The sequence below is a fragment of the Hypanus sabinus genome, chromosome 1 (assembly GCF_030144855.1).
Source record: "Hypanus sabinus isolate sHypSab1 chromosome 1, sHypSab1.hap1, whole genome shotgun sequence".
In the NCBI taxonomy this organism is placed as follows: domain Eukaryota; kingdom Metazoa; phylum Chordata; class Chondrichthyes; order Myliobatiformes; family Dasyatidae; genus Hypanus; species Hypanus sabinus.
This window is the reverse complement of record NC_082706.1, coordinates 124882341-124902723: the sequence shown is the minus strand read 5'-3', so window position 1 is coordinate 124902723 and position 20383 is coordinate 124882341. Positions and strand designations below refer to the sequence as shown.

Sequence of the window (20383 nt, the reverse complement as noted above, 5' to 3'; positions counted from 1 at the left end):
AGCCTGTGCTTTTCTTATAGGAGAGCTTTTAACTCCTCATCATTCTCATCGAACCAATTTTGGTTCTTCCTTGTTGCATGGCTAAGGACAAAGGAGATAGAGTAAAGGCAATCTCTGAAAGCAGCCCCACATCCCCTCCAAGACGAACATTGGTGAGCTGTGACTAGAGGCTTTTAACCAGGTAGTCTGCAAGTTCCCGATTTCAGCTTGCTGACGTTGAGCTTCTTGGCAAATTTTCTTGCCTGTGGATGACGTTTGGGTTTGTTGTGGACATTAAGTTTGGAAACGATCAGACAGTGGTCTGTCCAGCAGACTGCGCCACACATGGCTTTGGGCACTCTGACATCGCATCTGCTACATCTTCTGGTGATGACATAGTCAATCAGATGCCAGTGCTTAGAGCGAGGATGCATCCTAGACATCTTCCTACGTTGATGATCAGGTCATGAATAAGACAGGTTTGCAGAAGAAGCAAACCACTGCTGTTGCATTTGCCTACCCCATTGTACCATAGGATTCCATCCCAGATATTGTGGTCTCTTCCCACTCAAACATTGAAATCTCCAAGGACAGGAAGCTTGTCTGATCTTGGTGCAGCCACAATCAGGGGAACAAGCTCTCCATAAAGCTTGTCTTTGGCTTCTTCTGGGTTGATCATCATTGAGACGTAGGCGTGATCAGCGTGACATTACATTTGTTCCTTAGGGGTAGTTGCATGGTCATTAGATGATCGTTGAATCCTCTTAGTAGACTGGTAAACTTTTGGACAAGGTGGTTCATGATAGAAAATCTGACTCCTGCATTGCATCATTCTGTCTTGCTGCGCCCACTCCAAAAGAATATATAGTTGCCACCTTCTTCTGCCATTTGGCCTTCATCAGCCAGGTGAGTCTTAGAGAGAACTGTGATGTCAATCTTGTACCTCTCTAATTCTGTTGCCACCAAAACGGTTCTTCTCTCTGATCTGTGAGACTTGGCAATGCCTACTAAGGTTCGTACATTCCATGTGTCAATTCTGAGTGATGTCACATTTATTTAATTTCCTTGAGTTTGACTGCTAAGGTGGGATCTCCACCAGGCATGGTTTGCTGACCAAGGTTGAGTGAAGTAGACAATGTTCAGGGAACCTTTTCTAGCCCCTTCCTTGTACTACAGAGGAGACCAGTGTGGTCTTTAAAGGGCTGTTCAGTCACTCAGGTGACTGCTGAGTTCTGCTGCGACTTTGGTCAATAAAAAAATGAGCCGCCTGTGTGCAGGTCCATGGCGACAGTTTCCAATGTACCCTTGCTGCTTCATTACTTACCCATTGCCACAGGACTTGGTGGCAAGAGAGGACAAAATGGAGATCCTGTGTTAGGTAGGAGTGTGGTAAAGATTGATTGGGGGATAATGGTGTAAAGCCAGTATGGATGGTACCAGGTCAAGCAAAGAAAATATTTGGTCAGGATGAGATGTAACTAGGAATACCAGAGTTGCATCTGAAATTATTGAATACAGTGTAGAGTCAAGAAACCAGTGATGTGTAATTTTGAAAGCTGAGGTACTATTTCTTAAATTACATTGAAATTTATTGGAAAAGTTTATGAGATAGATGATGGAGTAAGAATGTGATGGAGAATTAAAGCCTAAAAGCTTGATGTCATATTTGTGGAGTGAATGACGAGCTCTGCTGGGCTCTAATATTCCTCTGTATTTGGCCTACTTAATGCAGTAAAGACCATACAATGAATGGAATTATTGGGTAAAGGATCTTTGACCTGAAATTTGAACTCTCTATGGATGCCGCCTGACCTGCTGGTCTTCCCAACATAACTGGTGTTTATCTCAAATTTTCAACATTTGTGGCCTTTTGTTTATTTTTGATGAATTATGCTATTTTGTTTTTAGAAGTATTAAGCTCCAATGTTTATTCAAGATGTATTAAAATATTACTTTGTATCTCATACAATCAATAGTTTATATTTATTCTCCCCTCAGTACGAAGCCTGTAGTTGTCACCTTATTCCGAGCCATGGTTACTCCAGCTTTGTTGAACTTTAGCAGCTCCTTGATCACAGCAACACTTCCCTTGGATGCAGCGATGTGTGCACAAGTGGATCCCTCCATGTTTGCAGACATCACCAGTTCAGGCTTCTGCTTGAGGAAGAGTTTCACAACCTCCGAGTGATTATTCTCTGCAGCCAAGTGGAGAGGTGTTTGTCCTTGCTGAAGAAACAGCACAGAAGGATAATTAGAGAACAGCTGAAGTGGAAATATGATTAGCAGGTTATAAGAGTCTCTTGACAAAATAAGACCTGGCTGTAATTTTGGCACTAATTGGCAATAAATTAGAAATCATTTTCCTGACAGCCATAGGATTGCTAGGAGAAATGTCAAAAAGATCACACAGGGTTTTACACAGAGAATGATTAGAATGCACAATTTATTATCAAAGAGAGTTTCTGGGGTTGATAGCAAAGCTGCACTGACAAGGAAGCCAGATTAGCACACAAAGCTTTGGAAGTAGAAGAAAATTCTGAAATAATTTGTTAAATGAAGTTACAGGGATGTAGGTTATGCAGAATATAAACAATGGCATGGACCAACTGACCTGTTGCTGTATTAGAAATTTTAATTAAGTGAACAACAAAAGTGAAAAAAACCTCTATTTCTTGTGGGATGTTGTACTCTATTTCCAGTGAAAAAGTAGCATTGGTGACTTCAGTAACTTTTAGGTAATTCATCTGCAGAATGGTGCACTCGTTTTAGAAGAGTTACACAAATGGTACTGGAATTTTGAAGGCTAAATTATGAAAAAGGTTGACCATTTCCAAGAGTTTAGAAGCCTAATTGTTGTTTCAAATTACAAATTGATGATATAGGAGCCATGTATCTATTTTTTGTCTGTTTTTTATTTTGTGTTGCATGCTTATTATAGGTAATCTGTCATGTGGCTTGAGGCGTGGTAGAAGCAATAGAGTTACATATTCATGCTCTGTCTAAGTTTAGTTTAGTCTGGTTAGAACCAGGGATTGGTTAGGGGGTAGGTGATCTTTTTGTGGCTTAGACCATTATATAACCATTAGACTGCTTATTTTGTTATATCACTGGTTTTGGTTTTCTAAGTTTTTAAAAATCTCTACACAATTGTCTCTGCTGGTTTCTTAATAAAAGATTGAAGGTACTTTCTTTGACTTTGGAACTTCATCATTTTGAAGTGTTCATACCACACACTTAATCTCTGGGCAGTTTTGATTGTTTTCAAGTAACTGCTACAGACCAGTTTTCAAACTGATCAAATCCAGTCTTTATAATGATAGGTGTTTTTCCCCCTTTCTCCCCTTTGAAGGTGTTGTTTCCCATAGAAGGGTTCACAATATTAAATGTCTACCAATCTGTTTAAAACATAGAAATTATAAATCTGGATTTCTCTTGCTTTACAGCCTGTTAATTCTTGGTCAATAAAAATTATACATTCTGCTTAAGGAGGAATATTAAGGCAAAATGTGGAGCATTAGAACAAAAGCTGTTGAGTCAAACAATGATGCAACTTTAGGAGCTGGTCTACACTTACCTGTGTGATTCATTTCCCATAGCACCTAAGTCTTTCTCTTTCAACATGTTGTCCAATATACTACTGCTTGGCCAGTGACCTTTTCCAGGTGCATAATAACTTCCAATTTATTTAATGACATCTGCCAGATACTAACTCTATCCTTCATCACATTTTGATCTGACATATCCAATTTTTCTCATTCACCTTTTTATACCCATGAATGTTCTATTTCATTACTAAGCTCCTGAATAAATTCTCCAGTGTCTTTATCCAGCAGACAGATGAACAAGGTGATGAGCAAGATCTCTCTTTGTATAGATTTCCCAAAGCAACTGCTCCTACTTTCATTTGCAGCATCAACTCATTGATTCTCCCTTCTATGAACTAATGCAAGGTAACCATTTTAAATCCTGTCATATTCAATTCACTTTAAGAGTTATTCAAAGAATTTATCGTTAATCATTAATTGCTCTCTAATTCATAGCTTAGATGACAGAAAAAGATCTTGCTTGTGTTACTATAACTATCCTTTATGTTCTTTGATATCCTTTTGGCAGATCATAGAAGGAAGTTACCTTTCTTTTACCCTTGGCTACAATTTACCTCTATTCTCCTTTTTCTTTACTATTTCTCCCTGAATATGATTTCCCCATGAAGATGCAACTTAAATGATTAGTAAAGTGTATTACATATATGAAGTGTTCATGACTTGTCTTGGTGTTTTTGTACTGTTGTTGGTACAGTGTTGTGAAGGTTGTTAACTTAAAGAAAGATTGCAGAGAAAATACAAGCTGTAACATTATTAAAATTGAGAAAGATATTGTGACAGCGAGTTCAGTCAAAATATTACTAACTGCAAAGAACGTGCTGAAACAGGATAATTAAAACTTGCTGAATGTGAGAGTGAGAATATGAATGTTTCTAACTTTACGTGTACCTGTATCTCTACTAATATGTACCTCTTCCCCTCCCCAACACTTGACTCGTGAAGCTACTGAATAAATCCAGTTCACGCCATAAGGCATCTTTGTTCCCTTGAATTTCCATACTGGAGTTAAACTTTCAGTAGTTTTGATTTAACTAATAAAACTGAAAACAGAAATATTGCCTTTATGGCATTCATGTGCCCGAGTCTTGAAACATGTCTTTGATTCTACTCGGATCCTTTCATTTAGCCCACTCACTGGGACAACGTAAACACATGGCAATACAGTTGAGAGAAGGGTGTACATAAATGAGTGAAAGGTAGCCACAGTACATTTCATCCCACCAGTACAGCATGCGACAGGCTCTTGGCCTATCACATTAGCACAGACCATGATTCCAATCTAACTGATACCATCTGCCTGCATCTTCCTCTCAGCTTACCTCCTATTTAAGAAACAGGAGTAGGCCAATCAGTCCTCCATGCCTGCTTCACCATTTCATTATGGCTATTTATTTTTACCTCTCACTAATCTCCTGCTCAAATCCTAACCTGCTGATTTCCTTTATATCTGAAATCTATTCTTTGAATGTATTAAAGGACTGACCCTCTATTGCCCTCTTGGGCAGAGAATTCCAGAGATTCACTATGTTCTAGGTGCAGAATTAGATTTCAACTCTCTCCTGAATGGCCAGAATTTTAGTCTGAGACTTTGACCTGTGGTTCTTGATAATACAAAGAAAACATTGTCACATCTATTGTGTCAAGCCTCATTAGAATTTTATATGTTTCAATGAGATAACCTCCTATTTTTCTAAACTTTGGAGAGTATAGACCCCACCTAGTTCACTTCCTTTGTATCACAAATCAACCATCACAGAACTACTACTGTACTCTATTTATATCTGTCCTTAGATAGGTAGAGCACACTTGTACATGTTACACCAAATACTGTTTCAACAGGGCTATACAGAATTGGACAAAGTCTTTTCTAGAACTCTAATCAAATCTGTGAGCTTACAGCATAGAAACAGGCCCTTCAGCTCAATGCATCTATGCCAACCCAGTTGCCTAAACCAGTGGTCCCCAACCACTGGGCCATGGACCGGTTTCCAGGCCGCAAAACGTATGCTACTGGGCCGCGAGGAAACAATATGATTTGATGGTATGAAACAATATGAGTCAGCTGTAGTGCAGTATGATTTCATACCACCAAATCATATTGTTTCCTCGCGGCCCTGTAGCACGTGCTTTGTGGCCCGGTGGTTGGGGACCACTGGCCTAAATAAGCTAGTCCCATTTGCCTGTATTTAGCCAATTTCCTCTAAAACCTTTCTCTCCATGTAAAACCTGTCCAAGTGTATTTTAAATATTGCAAGCTATTGTAATCTCTACCATTTCCTCTTGGCAGCTTGTTGGCCAAATCAAGAGTGGTGACAAATGGACATAAGGGAAGGAGATCAAAAATCTCATTGAATGGGGCACAGCAACAACCTCTCACTCAATGCCAGCAAAACCAAAGAGCTGATTATCGGCTACAGGAGGAAGATGCTAGTGGTCTATGAGCCAGTCCTTATTAAGGGAGCAGAGATTGAGAGGGTCAGTTGAAAGTTTCTGTCCAGGGGACCAGTATGTAATTGACATCACCAAGAAGGCATGACATTGCCTCTACTTTCTTAAAAGGTTTGCATACTGCAGATTCAACATATTATCTAAAACTCTGACAAACTTCTGTAGATGCACAGTGGAGAGTATCCTCACTATAGTGCATCACAGCATGATATGTAAACACCAATGCCCAGGAACAGAAAAGTCCTGGTGGACACAGCCTAGTCCATCACAGGCAAAGCCCTCCCCAGCACTGAGCACATTTACAAAGAGTACTGTCAACAGAAACTAACATCCATCATCATGGACCCCAGCATGTGAGCCAAGCTCTCCTTTCTCCACTGCAATTGAGCAGGAGGTACAGGAGCCTTAGGTCCTACACCACGAGGTTCAAGAATAATTATTACCCTACATCCATCAGGCTAATAAGAACTTAAGAAACAGGAGCAGGAGTAGGCCTTCTGGCCTGTCGAGTCTGCTCCACCATTACATGGACTCATCTCCACCTAACTGCCTTTTCCCCACAGCCCTTAATTTCCCTACTATACAAAAATCTATCTAACCTTGTCTTAAAATATATTTACTGAAGTAGCCTCCACTGCTTCACTGGGCAGAGAATTCCACAGATTCACCACTCTTTGGGAAAAAATCTTTTGGAAAAAATCACTCTCCTCACCTCCATCCTAAATCTACTCCCCCGAAACTTGCTGTATCCCCTGGTTCTAGACTCACCTAACAGAGGAAACAACTTTCCTGTCTTTATCTTATCCTTTTCATACCTTTATGTTTCCGTAGGATCTCCTCTCATTCTTCTGAATTCCAGTGAGTACAGTCTCAGGCAACTCAGTCTCTCTTCATAGTCTAACCTCCTCATCTCTGGAATCAACCTGATGAACTTCCTCTGCACCACTTCCTCAAGTAAGGGGACCAGAACTGCATGCAGTACTCCAGGTACTCCTGAACCAGTGCGGATAACTTCACTCACCACAACTCTGAAACAATTTCACAACTTACAGACTCTATAACTATTGAATTTCTTTATCTTCTTGTAAATGCCTGCTAGAAAATAAATCTCAATAGTGACATATGTATTTTATTAATAAATTTGCTTTGACTTTAACTCTGAAATGCATCATTCTCTGTGTGAATAAGTTGCCCCCTCAGGTTCCTTATGAATTTTTCTCTTCCCACTTTAAAGCTATACCTTTAGACTCCTCCACCTTGGGTAAAAGACTGTGACTATCCACCTTAACTATGCTCATAATGATTTTAAAACAAAGATAAACATACTGTTTATCTTCCTAATTAATTATATTTCAAAGGTTCATTTATTATCAAAGTATAAGGCAGCATGATCTTCAAAGTCAAATTCAAAGTACATTTATTATCAAAGTATGTATGCTTTATACCAGTGACCCGGTGGTTGTGGACCACTGCTTTATGCAGCCTTGACAGTCGTCTTACAGGCAGCTTCAAAACAAAGAAACCCAATAGAATCCATTAAAACAAAAGACGTCCATCAAACACCCAACATGTAGAGAAAGAAAATGTGGAAACAATATAAGTAACCAAATAGCATTCAGAACTATTTCACTGTGATAGTTGCAGGTTACAGCCACAGTTCGGAGCAGAGATGAGTAAACCTCGCAGAGTAACGAGTTGAATTTCAACGCAGTGATGAGTAAGCCTCTTGGAACAGTGAATTGAACTGGCCTGTGCCTTTCCTCGGTCCCTGACACCCTGTACTTTTCAATCAGGCCTGGTGCTTAAACTGCCCAGACCTTTCTCTTGGACCCGGATCCTGCACTTCCAAATGCTCTCAGGCTGATGCCCCATAACCTGAATTCAACCCATGCCCAACCTTTTCAATTCAGCTTGGTACTTTAATCGATCAAATCTCGGATCTTTCCTCACTCTCAGGTCCAGGTCCTGGAATCCTCCCGGAGACTGCAGAGTGCTGGAACACACAAACGATCTCCAAACAGCAAATCACAGGTTCCAACAGTTCAAGAATCACACCCAAGACAAAAAACAAACATAAAAGACATAAAAGAAGTGAAATATATAGCTTGATGATTTAACCAGAAGATGTTGAACAAAGGAGCATTGTACGCAGGCGCCATCTTGACCAGAAGTCCTACATTAACTCTCAGTGATCTGCATTCAAGGATAACCAGGTCCTGTAAGCAATAAACATTTTCAATCTTTCTCTACTTAAAAAAATACTCGCACTCTCTATGTTTGATTACCTAATGGACTGACCCTGCAATTTCTCCATGGTTTATTTTGCAAATTCAATTGACCTATCATTCTCCACTTGCGGTCCATATTTAATCATTTAAAACACTCATCCTTGGTTCATATTCCTCAAAATCTTTGTCCTCTTATAAACCTCCGGCACCTGCCACAATCTCTGGACTCCGCTTCTTAAAGTTATAGAGCATTACAACATAGAAACAGGCCTTTTGGCCCATCTATCTGTGACGACCTGTTTTTCAGCCTAATCCCATTTACTAACATACATCTGACCCATAGCCCTCCATACCTCTCCCGTCCATGTACTTATCCAATCTTCTCTTAAATATTGCCATAGAACCTGCATCCACTGACAGCTCTTTCTACACTTACATTACCTTCTCTCCCTAAACGTATAACCTCCAGTTGTAATCTCACACAGCCTCAAGGGAAAATGACTGCGTATATTTCCCCTATCTATACCTTTCATAATTTTGTATACCTCTGTAAGATCTCTCTTTATTCTTCTACTTTCCAAGCCAATAGAAGTTCTAACCTATTCAACCTTTCCTTATAATTCAGGTTCCGAGGATCCCGGCAGCATCCTTATAAATATTTTTTTCTTTCAAGTGAGCAGAATGGCACACAATACTCCAAATTCAACCTCACCAACACTTTATTCAACTAACATAACATCATAATTCCTTTACTCAATACCCTGATTTATGAAGGCCAATGTGCCAAACGCTTCCTTCATGACCCTATTTATCTATGACATGACTTACAAGGAATTATGGATCACTATTTCCAGATCCTTTTGTTATACCACACAATCAGTGCCCTTCCTTTCACTGGGTAAATCCTATCTGGTATGACCTGCCAAAGTACAACACTTCACACTTGTTCTTAACTCTTGATCTTTCCTGAGTTCTATCCCATGTATTCAGTTCTCCAAAGTTCAAATTTCATAATAAAACTATAATCAAAGTACATATATGTCAGCATCCACATGCCTTCCTTTTCTTGTAGGAATTCAAGAAACACAATAGAGTCAATGAAAGACCGCACCCAACAGAATGAACCAATGTGCAAAAGACAGCTAACTGTGCAAATACAGAAGAATGAAAAAATAATAAATAAATAAGCAATAAATATTGAGAGCATGAGATGAAGTCCTTGAAAGAGAGTTCATAGGTGGGGAGGGTGAAGTTGAATGACGTTATCCCCTTTGGTTCAAGAGCCTGACAGAAAATCTGCAGATAATGAAAATCTTAGCAACACACACAAAATGGCTACCCATTTTAATTCCACTTCCCACTCCTATTCCCATTCCGGTATGTCCATTTACAGCTTCCTTTACTGTTGTGATGAGGCCACACTTAGGTTGGAGGATCAACACCTTATATTCCGTTTGTGTAGCCTCCAACCTGATGGCATGAACGTTGATTACTCAAACTTCCAGTAATGCTCCCCAACCTCCGCCCCCCCTCCATTTCCCATCCCCTTTTCCCTCTCTCACCTCATCTCATCAATCAACTTCAGCACTTTATCTCATCCCTCCCCCTCCAGGTGTCACCTATCACTTGGTGGTTCTCTCTCCCCTTCGCCCTCCTTTTAAATCTAATCCTCCAGTCTTGCTGAAGAGTTTCAGCCCAAAATGTCAACTGTACTTTTTTCCTTAGATGCTGCATGGCTGCTGAGTTCTTCCAGTATTTTGTGTGAGATAAGAGGCAATAACTGTTCCTGAACCTGGTGCATGTCCTGAGGATCCAGTACCTTCTTCCTGATGGCAGCAGTGAGCATGCCTGGATGATGGATGCTGCTTTCCTGCGGCAGTGCTCCAATGTAGATGTCCTCAATGGAGGGGAGAGCTTTACCCATCTTGGCTGGGTCAGACTTTTTGGAGAATTTTCTGCTCAAGGGCATTGGCTTTTCCACACCAGTTTGAGATGCAGCCAGAAAAAATATATCTTCCCCGCACATCAATAGAAGTTTATTAAAGTTTTAGATGTTCTGCCAAATCTTTGCAAACATCTAAGGAAGAGGAAGCACGGTTGTGCTTTCATTGTAATAACACTTCTGTGCTGGTCCAAGAACTGATGCTCTGAAATGATAACACCAAAGATTTTAAAGTTGTTGACCCTGTCCACTTCTGATCCCCCAATGAGGACTGACTCGTGGACCATGGACCTCCAGTTTCTCCTTCTGAAGTCAATAATCAGCTCCTTGATCTTGCTGACATTGAATGAGAAGTTTTTGTTGTGGCACCACTCAGCCAAATTTTCACTCTCCCTCCTATATGTTGATTCATCGTCACCTCTGAATCAACCAACGACAGTGGTGTCATTAGCAAACCTAAATATGGTGCTTAGCCTCACAGTCATAAGTATAAAGTGAGTAAAATAGGGGCAAAGCACACAGCCTTGTGGTGCACCAGTGCTGATGGAGATTGTGGAGGAGATGTTTTTGCCAATCCGAACTGACTGGGGTCTGTGCGTCAGGATCCAATTGTGCAAGAAGGTATTGAGGCCAAAATCTTGAAGCTTATTGATTAGTTTTGAGGGGGTGATACTATTGGACACTGAGCTATTGTCAATAAAAAGCATCCTGTTGTATGCACCTTTGCTGTCCAGATGTTCCAGTGCTGAGAGAAGAGCCAGTGGAGCCAATCTGCCAATTGTTGTGTGGTAGGCAAGTTGGAGCTGATCCAAGATGCTTTTCAGGCAGGAGTTAATATGTTTCATCATCAACCTTTCAAAACACTTCATCACAGTAGATGTAAGTGCTGCTGAGTGATAGTCATTGAGACAGGTTACCATGTTCTTCTAGGCATCAGTATACTGAAGTCTGCTTGAATCTCTCCAATTCCTGCATTTTGGAATTCATTTTTTTCTTCCTAAAAACTTCTTTAAGCTTTTGGTCACCTGTCCTAATTTCCTTTTATATGGTGTTATCATTGTGAAACAGGCCCATTGGCTGACCAAGTGTGTGCAAACTGTCAAGCATCCATTTACACTAATCTTATAACTCCTCCCAGAGTGTATCACTAACCCGCATTAGGAGAACAATTTCAAGTGACCAGCTTATCTCTGGGATGTTGGGGGGTGGGGGGGGGGGGTGGGAGGGGAAAGAACATGAGCACTTGGAGGAAATCCACAACGTCACAGCGAGAATGTGCAAACTCCACACAGGCAGAATCCAAGGTCAGGATTGAACCAGGGTCAGTGGAGTAGTGAGGCACCTGCTCACTGGCTGCACCTCAGCTCAGGGTTTCAGTTGTTTGTTTACACCCTTCTAGAGTGCCTGGACTGTTTTAAAGATCTGAATGAATAAAAGTTATTGATTTGAATTTAGAAGTAACTTATTATACTCAGGAAGGTTCATTGGAATTTGGCCTCAGTTTTGCCGAGCAATATACTTGGATCAAATAGCTTTCAGTCCACTTACGATATCAGTGGCATTTGCATCCGCCTTCATCTTGAGTAAACTGTTGCAGACATCAAGCCGCCCATTTGCTGCTGCCAGGTGTAGAGGTGTCCGTTTTGACTAGAAGCAGTTAAAAATAAATTATTAATATCTGAAACTATAAGAGCAGATAATTACTCACACTTTCATATTTAAATGACAAAGCATTCCAATCTTACTTTTTTTTCTAATTTTGGCCTTTTCCTTTATAAAGAGATGGATCTGAAGCTTTTTCCACTATTGCCCCTGTTGGGTGACTGAACCCATGCCAGGAGCAGCAACAGCAACAGCAAAGGCGAAATCAGATGTCTCATGTACCGCAACGAAAAAAGCAGCAGATTTTCTCCAACTATTTAACGTTAATCATGTGAGATTTATTCCGAACATACTCAAGGGGTAACAGTGGGGGGGGGGGAATTCCTCTCTAGTGTCTTGAGCAATGTATTTTTATTTTCTTATGATAGATAAGGGCATCATTCAGCTGGTCCATTCCAGAGTAATCTCATCAGTTCCATTCTTCAACTGTTTCTCTCTAACAAGATTTCTCTCAAATGCCTTGCTTTCAAACAACCCACCTGTATGAGAACGAATTTACAGTGGCCAACTAACCCATCAGCTGCATATCGTTGGAATGTGTGAGGAAAGCAGATAACCTGAAAGGTTGAGCCAAAAGGAGAACATGCAAATTCCACACAGGCCAGAGGTCAGAACCGAACACAGCTCATTGGAGCTCTGTGGCACCAGTTCCAACTCCTTGCCACATCAGTAATGGAACACATATCTGACTTTCAGGATGTGTCAGTTCAGTACAATTTATACACATCAAATCCCATAAGGAGATTTCAGTAATTATAGTCAGAACATTTTGTAAAGAAAGGACAAATGACGGATGTTAGAAAGTAGAACAACACAGCCAGGATCAAACCTTTGGCCCATGATCCGGTGTCACATTAATTAAGCTAATGATGTCTTATTAAACTAATCCCTCCTGCCTGAACGTGGTCCATATCCCACCATCTTTGCATATTCATGTGCCGATCAGAGAATCTCTTAAAAACCTCTATCATATCTGCCTCACTGGTAACACATTCCAGACACCTATCACTCTCGTATAAAAATGACTTGCCCTGCATGCAGCCTTTGAACTTTTGCCCTTTCATCTCAACTACGTTTCTAATACTATATATTTCAAAAGTAACACGCACAGAATGCTGGAGGTATTCAGCTAGTCAGGCAGCATGCACAGAAATGAATAAACAGATGATGTTTCGGACTGAGAACCTTCTTCAGGGTCGGAAAGGACGAGGGAAGGGGGAAGGTGCCAGAATGAAAAGGTGGGTAGGGAAAGGAGGATAGCTAGAAGGAGATAGGTGAAGCCAGGTGGGTGAGAAAGGTAAAGGGTGGGAGAGGAAGATTCTTGAAAAGCTTCTTGAATTTCACTTAGCTTAATTTTTTATCATTTTCGTTCTTGGGTCCCTAATTCTATGAATTGTATTTTCTGCTAACTTTTTTTTCAGTTTCCATGCCAGTATTTTCATAGATTTAGATCCACTTTCATAATGTCTCTGTTTCAGAAACATTAAATTTTTCCTGATTTCTTGCATAGCCAAACTACTAATTATATCATTCTTAATTCATTTAATTTCCCCATATGTATCCTGTGCCAAATTCAATTTGAGCTTTTTCTCTAGTTCCTTCAGCCTGTTTTGTAATTCCTCTGTTTTATTCCTTATTTTTTTCTTATATGAAGATATCACTATAATTTTCCCTCTTAAGACCGCCTTCAGAGTATCCCATAAATGGGAGGGGAAACCTCTCCATTATCATTAAATTCTAAGTAGAGACCAATTTCTTTTTTAATTTGTTCCTTTAAGTACGTATCATTGAGTAGACTTGAATTTAGTTTCCAAATAGTATTATTTGGTTGTAGGTCAAAATCAACAGATAAATATATAGGTGCATGGCCACTTACATCTATTGTCCCAATTCCACAGGTGTTTATTTTGTCTTTGTCTTTTCCAAATGTTATGAAATAGTCTATTCTTGTATATACAGAATGGGGAGCAGAATAACGAGTGTAATCCCTTCTGTCGGGGAAAAGGTCCCTCCATATATTAATTAAACCAACATCCTCAAAAAGTGTATTAACTTTCTTATGTAAAGATTTTGTTTCAAAGGTTTTTCTATTGGAAGAGTCTAAGTTTGGTTGTAATTGTAAATTTAAGTCTCCCCCACATATCAGGAGACCTTCTGTTTCTGTTACCATAATATCAGTAATTTTCTGAAAGAAACCAATATTGTTTCCCAGGGGTGCGTATATATTCAATAGAGTAACTGAATTTCCATCTATATTCCCCTTGCCAGAATATATCTGCCCTCTTTATCTCCCATTTCGAATACTGTTTCAAAATTTAGCTTACTTGAGATAAGAATAGCAACTCCTCTCCTATGTCCTGATTTATATGAGGAGAAAAACAGATTAGTGAGGCCCATTCTCTTTAGTTTTTTACGCTCATTATCACTTAAATGAGTTTCCTGTAAATATACTACATGGGCTTGTTTTTTTCTCATTTTGGATAAAATTCTATTACGTTTGATTGGATTCAATAGCCCACTGACATCAAAAGAAATGAGTTTTACCTTGTCCTTAGCCATCTGTATTTATCTGTCAATGTATCATTGAAATTAGAATAAAACTTAAATCGATCTACTCCCTGAACAAATAAGAACCAAGAAATGCAAATAATAACAAAAATGGCAATGAACGTGTGATTCCAAGGCTGAGGTCTCTAGTAAATGACCCTGCGTTGAGCTAGAGGAAATGTCTAGCTGCGGGGGATAACCCCTCCGACTTGTGAGTTGAGGGCCCCCATTGCAGTATTCATAAAATCATAAAAGTCAGCAAACAAATCCATTACACAGAAAAGATTTCCCTGTGTACTCCTCCTATATATATATATATATATATATATATATATATATATATACACACACAGACACACGCACACATACACAAATGTGTATATATATACACACATATATATTACATACATACACATAAATGCACACATATATATATTCTCATTTTGGTGGGGAAAAAGGAGTAAGTGAGCAAATAAAGAATAACAACTAAGTAATATATAATCCACATTATAATAAGTATTTCTTGAGATAGGTATATCACCGTCTACTCTTGCTTTTGTTTAGCTTCTCAACATTTTTAAAGTTAGCCAAACCTTATGGCTCTTCTGAAGGGGGTGAGGACTGTCTTTGGGAAACTCCCAGTCTCTTCCTGATATATTTCTCTCGGCCTCCTCCCGTCAACTGCCTTCTCGATTCTCGCACTATTTCCCAAGCAGAGCGGGATAATTCCTCAGCCAGGCTTTTCCTCGTTTTGGTCACACTGACGGGCAACCCTCTGGCCTTCATGTCTGTAGTCACCTCTTCCACTGTCTGGTACAACTGCGTCCCGTTGTCATCAAACACTCGAAGTTTAGCAGGGTACGGAGTTTGAAATCTAATCGTTTTTTGCTTTAGTACCCGCTTTACTTCAGAGTATTCTTTGCATTTCTGCAGGACCGCGGGTGGGTAATCTTGGTCGAAATATATTAATTTACCGTCTAAAAGCACTCTCTTCTTACCCCAGGCCCTTTGTAGAATCTCCGCCTTGGTGCTGTACCAAAGCAATTTAATTATTATTGAGCATGGCTTATCTTGGATAGACTTTGGGACTAACGCGCAGTGGGCTCTTTTGACTTCCAGCTCCATAGCCGGGGGAAGATCCAGCGCGTCCTGCAGTAACTTTCCAACAAACTCCGTCAGAGATGAGCCCTCCACTCCTTTGGGAACATTGTAGGTTCTGATATTTTTCCGCCATGATCTTCTCTCCAGGTCAAGCAGTTTACCTTCTTGGTGATTTAATATTTTTATTGTCTTGCTCAGTATCCGTTTCATGTTTTGAATGTGATCTTCCACCTTCTCAATTCGAGTCTCTGCCACCGCTATTTTTTGATTGACGCTGGCGAGCTCTGACTTAATATCATGGAGCTGCTGCTTTATTGCTTTCTGAAACTCCCTCATCTCTTTCAGAATTTTGATCGTATTCGCCGCTTTGCCTGAATGAGGCCCAGTGTCCGCCTCGCTCGCACGCGGTCGGGTCGGAGAGCCGCTCGCTGCACTCCTCTCGGCTGCAGGCTCCGCAGTGTCGCTTTTTTTATTTCCATTCCTTTTCCCCATTCTTGCCCCTCTTTTCATTTCAAATATTTTTTGAAAAATACTATATTTGATGGGTTAACGGGGCTTAATACGCATTTTTCCGGAGGAGCTAGTGAGTTAAGCTGCCATTCTCGACAATGACGTCACCGGAAACCCTCTGAACCCTTTCCAATGCCAACACATCTTTTCTTCGATGAAGAGCTTAAAACTGTCCACAATACTCAAGGTGAGGCTTCACCAGTGCTTTATAAAGCCTCAGCATCACATCCCTACTCTAGACCTCTTGAAATGAATGCTAAATGGATGTATAGTCAAGATAACCATGGGAATCAGTATGTTTACAAACTATGTTTGTTGACAGTTTGTCTCCGGAGATGGATGCAGACAGATCAAGAAAGGAGAGGGAATTGTCAGAAACGGCCCAAGTAAATGTAAGGACAGGGTTATATATTTCAACCCTGTGGAAAAGATTTTGCCTTCCTGTAGCATCAGAAGCATAAACTCCCATAATTTGAAAATTTCTATCATGTCTCTACCCCACCACTGCAGCTTCAGAGAAAGTATCTGATGCGCCATCAATAACTCACTCTGAGACGTAAGGTGAGATATCGGCTTTTATTGACTGGAAGAAGGAACCAGCAGTGAGTGACCACCATACTACATCCTGGAGACTGAGAGGCCGGGCTCAGGCCTTGATCGCCTTTATAGAGGGGTCTGTGGGAGGAGCCACAGGAGCAGTCAGCAGAGGTGTGTGTCCAGACAGGTATATGTAGTTCACCACAGTCAGCAGGGGGCGTGTCCAGACAGGTATATGTAGTTCACCACAGTCAGCAGAGGGGAGTGTCCAGACGGGTATATATGGTTTACCACAGTCAGCAGGGGGGTGTGTCCAGACAGGTATACATGGTTTACCACAGTCAGCAGAGGGGCGTGTCCAGACAGGTATACATGGTTTACCACAGACAGCAGAGGGGTGTGTCCAGACAGGTATACATGGTTTACCACAGTCAGCAGAGGGGCGTGTCCAGACAGGTATACATGGTTTACCACAGACAGCAGAGGGGCGTGTCCAGACAGGTATACATGGTTTACCACAGTCAGCAGAGGGGTGTGTCCAGACAGGTATACATGGTTTACCACAGTCAGCAGAGGGGTGTGTCCAGACAGGTATACATGGTTTACCACAGTCAGCAGAGGGGCGTGTCCAGACAGGTATACATGGTTTACCACAGTCAGCAGAGGGGTGTGTCCAGACAGGTATACATGGTTTACCACAGTCAGCAGAGGGGTGTGTCCAGACAGGTATACATGGTTTACCACAGTCAGCAGAGGGGCGTGTCCAGACAGGTATACATGGTTTACCACAGTCAGCAGAGGGGCGTGTGCAGACAGATATACATGGTTTACCACAGTCAGCAGAGGGGCGTGTCCAGACAGGTATACATGGTTTACCACAGTCAGCAGAGGGGCGTGTGCAGACAGATATACATGGTTTACCACAGTCAGCAGAGGGGCGTGTCCAGACAGGTATATGTAGTTCACCACAGTATCATAGTTTTTTAGATTTCTTAACATGAGCAATACTTGAGCTGATTAAGGAAAGCTTAGAGGGGTAGTAGAAAAGAAAATAAGAGAGAGTACTAGAAAACATTACCAACAAAGTTGAAAGAAAATCCAAAAATATTCAACCAGACTGTTAAGAGTAAATGTGTAGTGTTATGGACAACTCTGATGGGCAGAAGGGTACAGAGTTGCCCATATTCCCCCCTGGGGGAATCACAAACTGTTACTGCTACCACGCTGCTAATGAGAGAGAAAGAGAGACAAAGGGAAAACATACTGGGACTGGAACATCTGCTTCAGATAAGGGAGAGATAACACCGGGGGAGAGAGACTTGTTGACCCACCATATTATGACTCCTAAAAGACTCATGGCTCTGGAGAGGGCTGTTTACTTGGTACCATTCTGTTCATTAAAATTCCTCAGTGGACAGCCGGAGTGGGCTGGTTTGATGGTCTAAGCCAGGGGTCAGCAACCTTTACCACTGAAAGAGCCACTTGGACCCGTTTCCCACAGAAAAGAAAACACTGGGAGCCGCAAAACCCGTTTGACATTTAAAATGAAATAACACTGCATACAACGTTTTGTTTTGCCTTTATGCTATGTATAAACAAACTATAATGTTTTGCATTTATGAAATTGATGAACTCCTGCAGAGAAAACGAAATTACATTTCTGCATGCAACAAAAACATTTTGAACTCCGAAAAAAAGACGTTGGGTTGAAGGTTACTTTTAAGTAAAATACTCAACGTCTATTTGAGTCCTTCTTGTATTTATGAAAAACGCCAAACTTAAATTTGCCGCCAGCAGCAAACCAAAAATAACGTCAGCCAGCTGTCAACCTGAAAAATAAAAGGACTATTTCACTGAACAATGAAAACATATGAATATACGTAAAATAATAGGCAATTAAAATATTTATCATACTTGGTCAGGTTGACTCACACCTGACAATGTAGTCGTATTCAGTAGGGATGGATCGATGCTTAGGGGAGTGACCGGGAAGGATAATGTGTTTTTTTTCCTCTCTGAACTCACAGAAGCGTTTCCCAAACGATGTTTGCATTGCGATGATTGCAGAATGTAAATATTCCGAATTTATCATGTCGTGACCTTGTTTGAACTCTCTCAAATTGGGGAAGTGAGACAATGTGCCTTTCTGTAAATCTCTGGCAAGCAACGTCAACTTGCGCTCGAATGCCAAAACATCCTCCAACATGTGCAGGGCTGTACGTCCTTACCCCGTTGAAGAGCTGTGTTCAGCGTGTTCAGGTGCGCTGTCATGTCTGCCATGAAGTGTAGCTTTTCCAGCCACTCTGACTGTTCCAGCTCAGGAAAGTTGAGCCCTTTGCTGCCCAGGAAAGTTTTCACTTCTTCCAGACACGCGACAAAGCGTTTCAGCACCTCCCCTCTGGACAGCCAGCGATAAAAACACGTTGTAGCGGTGTGCTACACGCAGTCAGTAAACTGCAGTCAAAGATAGCTTTATTCGAACTAAACAGCCTTGCTTTTAAGCCTCCCTCAACCCGCCCCCCCATGGGCGCGGATGCTGCAAAAGACACGTACTCACAAACCCCCTTAGCCTGAATGCTGGCTAATTGTGAGCCGGTTCGGATGTGTCAGGAAATGGGTCGCCACAACGTCTTATTTAGATTGTACAAGATCACCATAATCTTCAAATTTAGATTTACATTTCAAAAACTAACAAACTAACATAAAATACATTTTAATTAAATACTGACCATGTAGCGGTGTGCTACACACAGCGCTAAAATTACGACACGGAGTCGGTAACTGCAGGCGAAGGAAAAAACTTTATTCAAAATCTTCAGCCTCACTTTTAAGCCTCCCTCAACCTGCCCCCCATGGCGCAGAGGCTCCAAAGCTCTGTGCTCGCAAACCCCCGTAGGCTATCTAATTGTGAGCAGGTTTGGATGTGCCAGGAAAAGGGTCACCACAACCAATTATTTCCCAAAGCAACAGGGAGCCGCAGCACAGACGTAAAAGAGCCACATGTGGCTCCGGAGCCGCGGGTTGCCGACCCCCGGTCTAAGCCATTCAAAACTGATTGACACCTGAGGCCCCGTGAGTGGGGATAAAAGTGAGGTCTGGGGAGACACCCCTCAGACACACCAGGAGACACACTAGTGAGCACTGCTTGAGTGTTGGAACCCACAAGAAGGTGTGGGGCATCGGGGACCGAACAAAGGATCGGTCAGTTTAACTCACAGTGTTACAGCAGGGCCGGTGGAGGCTTGTGTGTGTGTCCGCCCTTGCCAGAGTGACGAGTCCACCACAGAAGAACGGTCTAGCTGAAGGACAGAGGGGTCATACCTGAATGGCCACAACCCATCGACGGATCAAGAACATAAAGGAAGGTTTGCCTGACTGTAGTTGTCACTGTTTGCTCTTTCTTGCTCTCTCTCTCTCCCTCTCCATCAATTAAAACACAAAAACCACCAACAACTACCTCAGCGTGTATGAACTGAACTGAACTTTATATTCACATATGACAGTTCATTATCCCCTAGACATCGATAGAGCTTGTTTATTATTATTAATATACCCACACTTTTAGGTTTAGTATTGCTAACGTGTATTATCTATATATTTGCATTGTTGATATTGATTTGTATATTTTACTAATAAACACTGTTTGAAAATAGTACCACCAGACTCCAATGGATATTTCTATCTTTGCTGGTCAGTCACCCAATTATGGGGTACGTAACAGTAGTAAGATGAGAGATGGAACTGCTCAGGAGCCAAGGAAAAGATTTACTCATGGAGGCAAAGGGTATTGATTGTATATTTTATTACAGTTTGAACTCACAAAG

The 20383-nt window shown here is 41.2% G+C and overlaps 1 protein-coding gene across 12 annotated transcripts in view; it reads right to left on the bottom strand.

Annotated features, from left to right (window-relative positions):
• The window catches only part of trpn1 (transient receptor potential cation channel, subfamily N, member 1), a 236916-nt gene that overhangs the window by 32827 nt on the left and 183706 nt on the right, over positions 1–20383 (bottom strand). For all 12 annotated transcript variants that reach the window (XR_009513281.1, XM_059975462.1, XM_059975479.1 and 9 more), the window contains 2 exons: positions 11751–11849; positions 1999–2205 (listed from right to left, as the gene is read on the bottom strand). Coding sequence is in view for 11 of the 12 variants with exons in the window: in XM_059975462.1 (XP_059831445.1) it covers positions 1999–2205; positions 11751–11849 (306 nt within the window). In the remaining variant the exon portion in view is untranslated. The remainder of the gene's footprint in view (positions 1–1998; positions 2206–11750; positions 11850–20383) is intronic.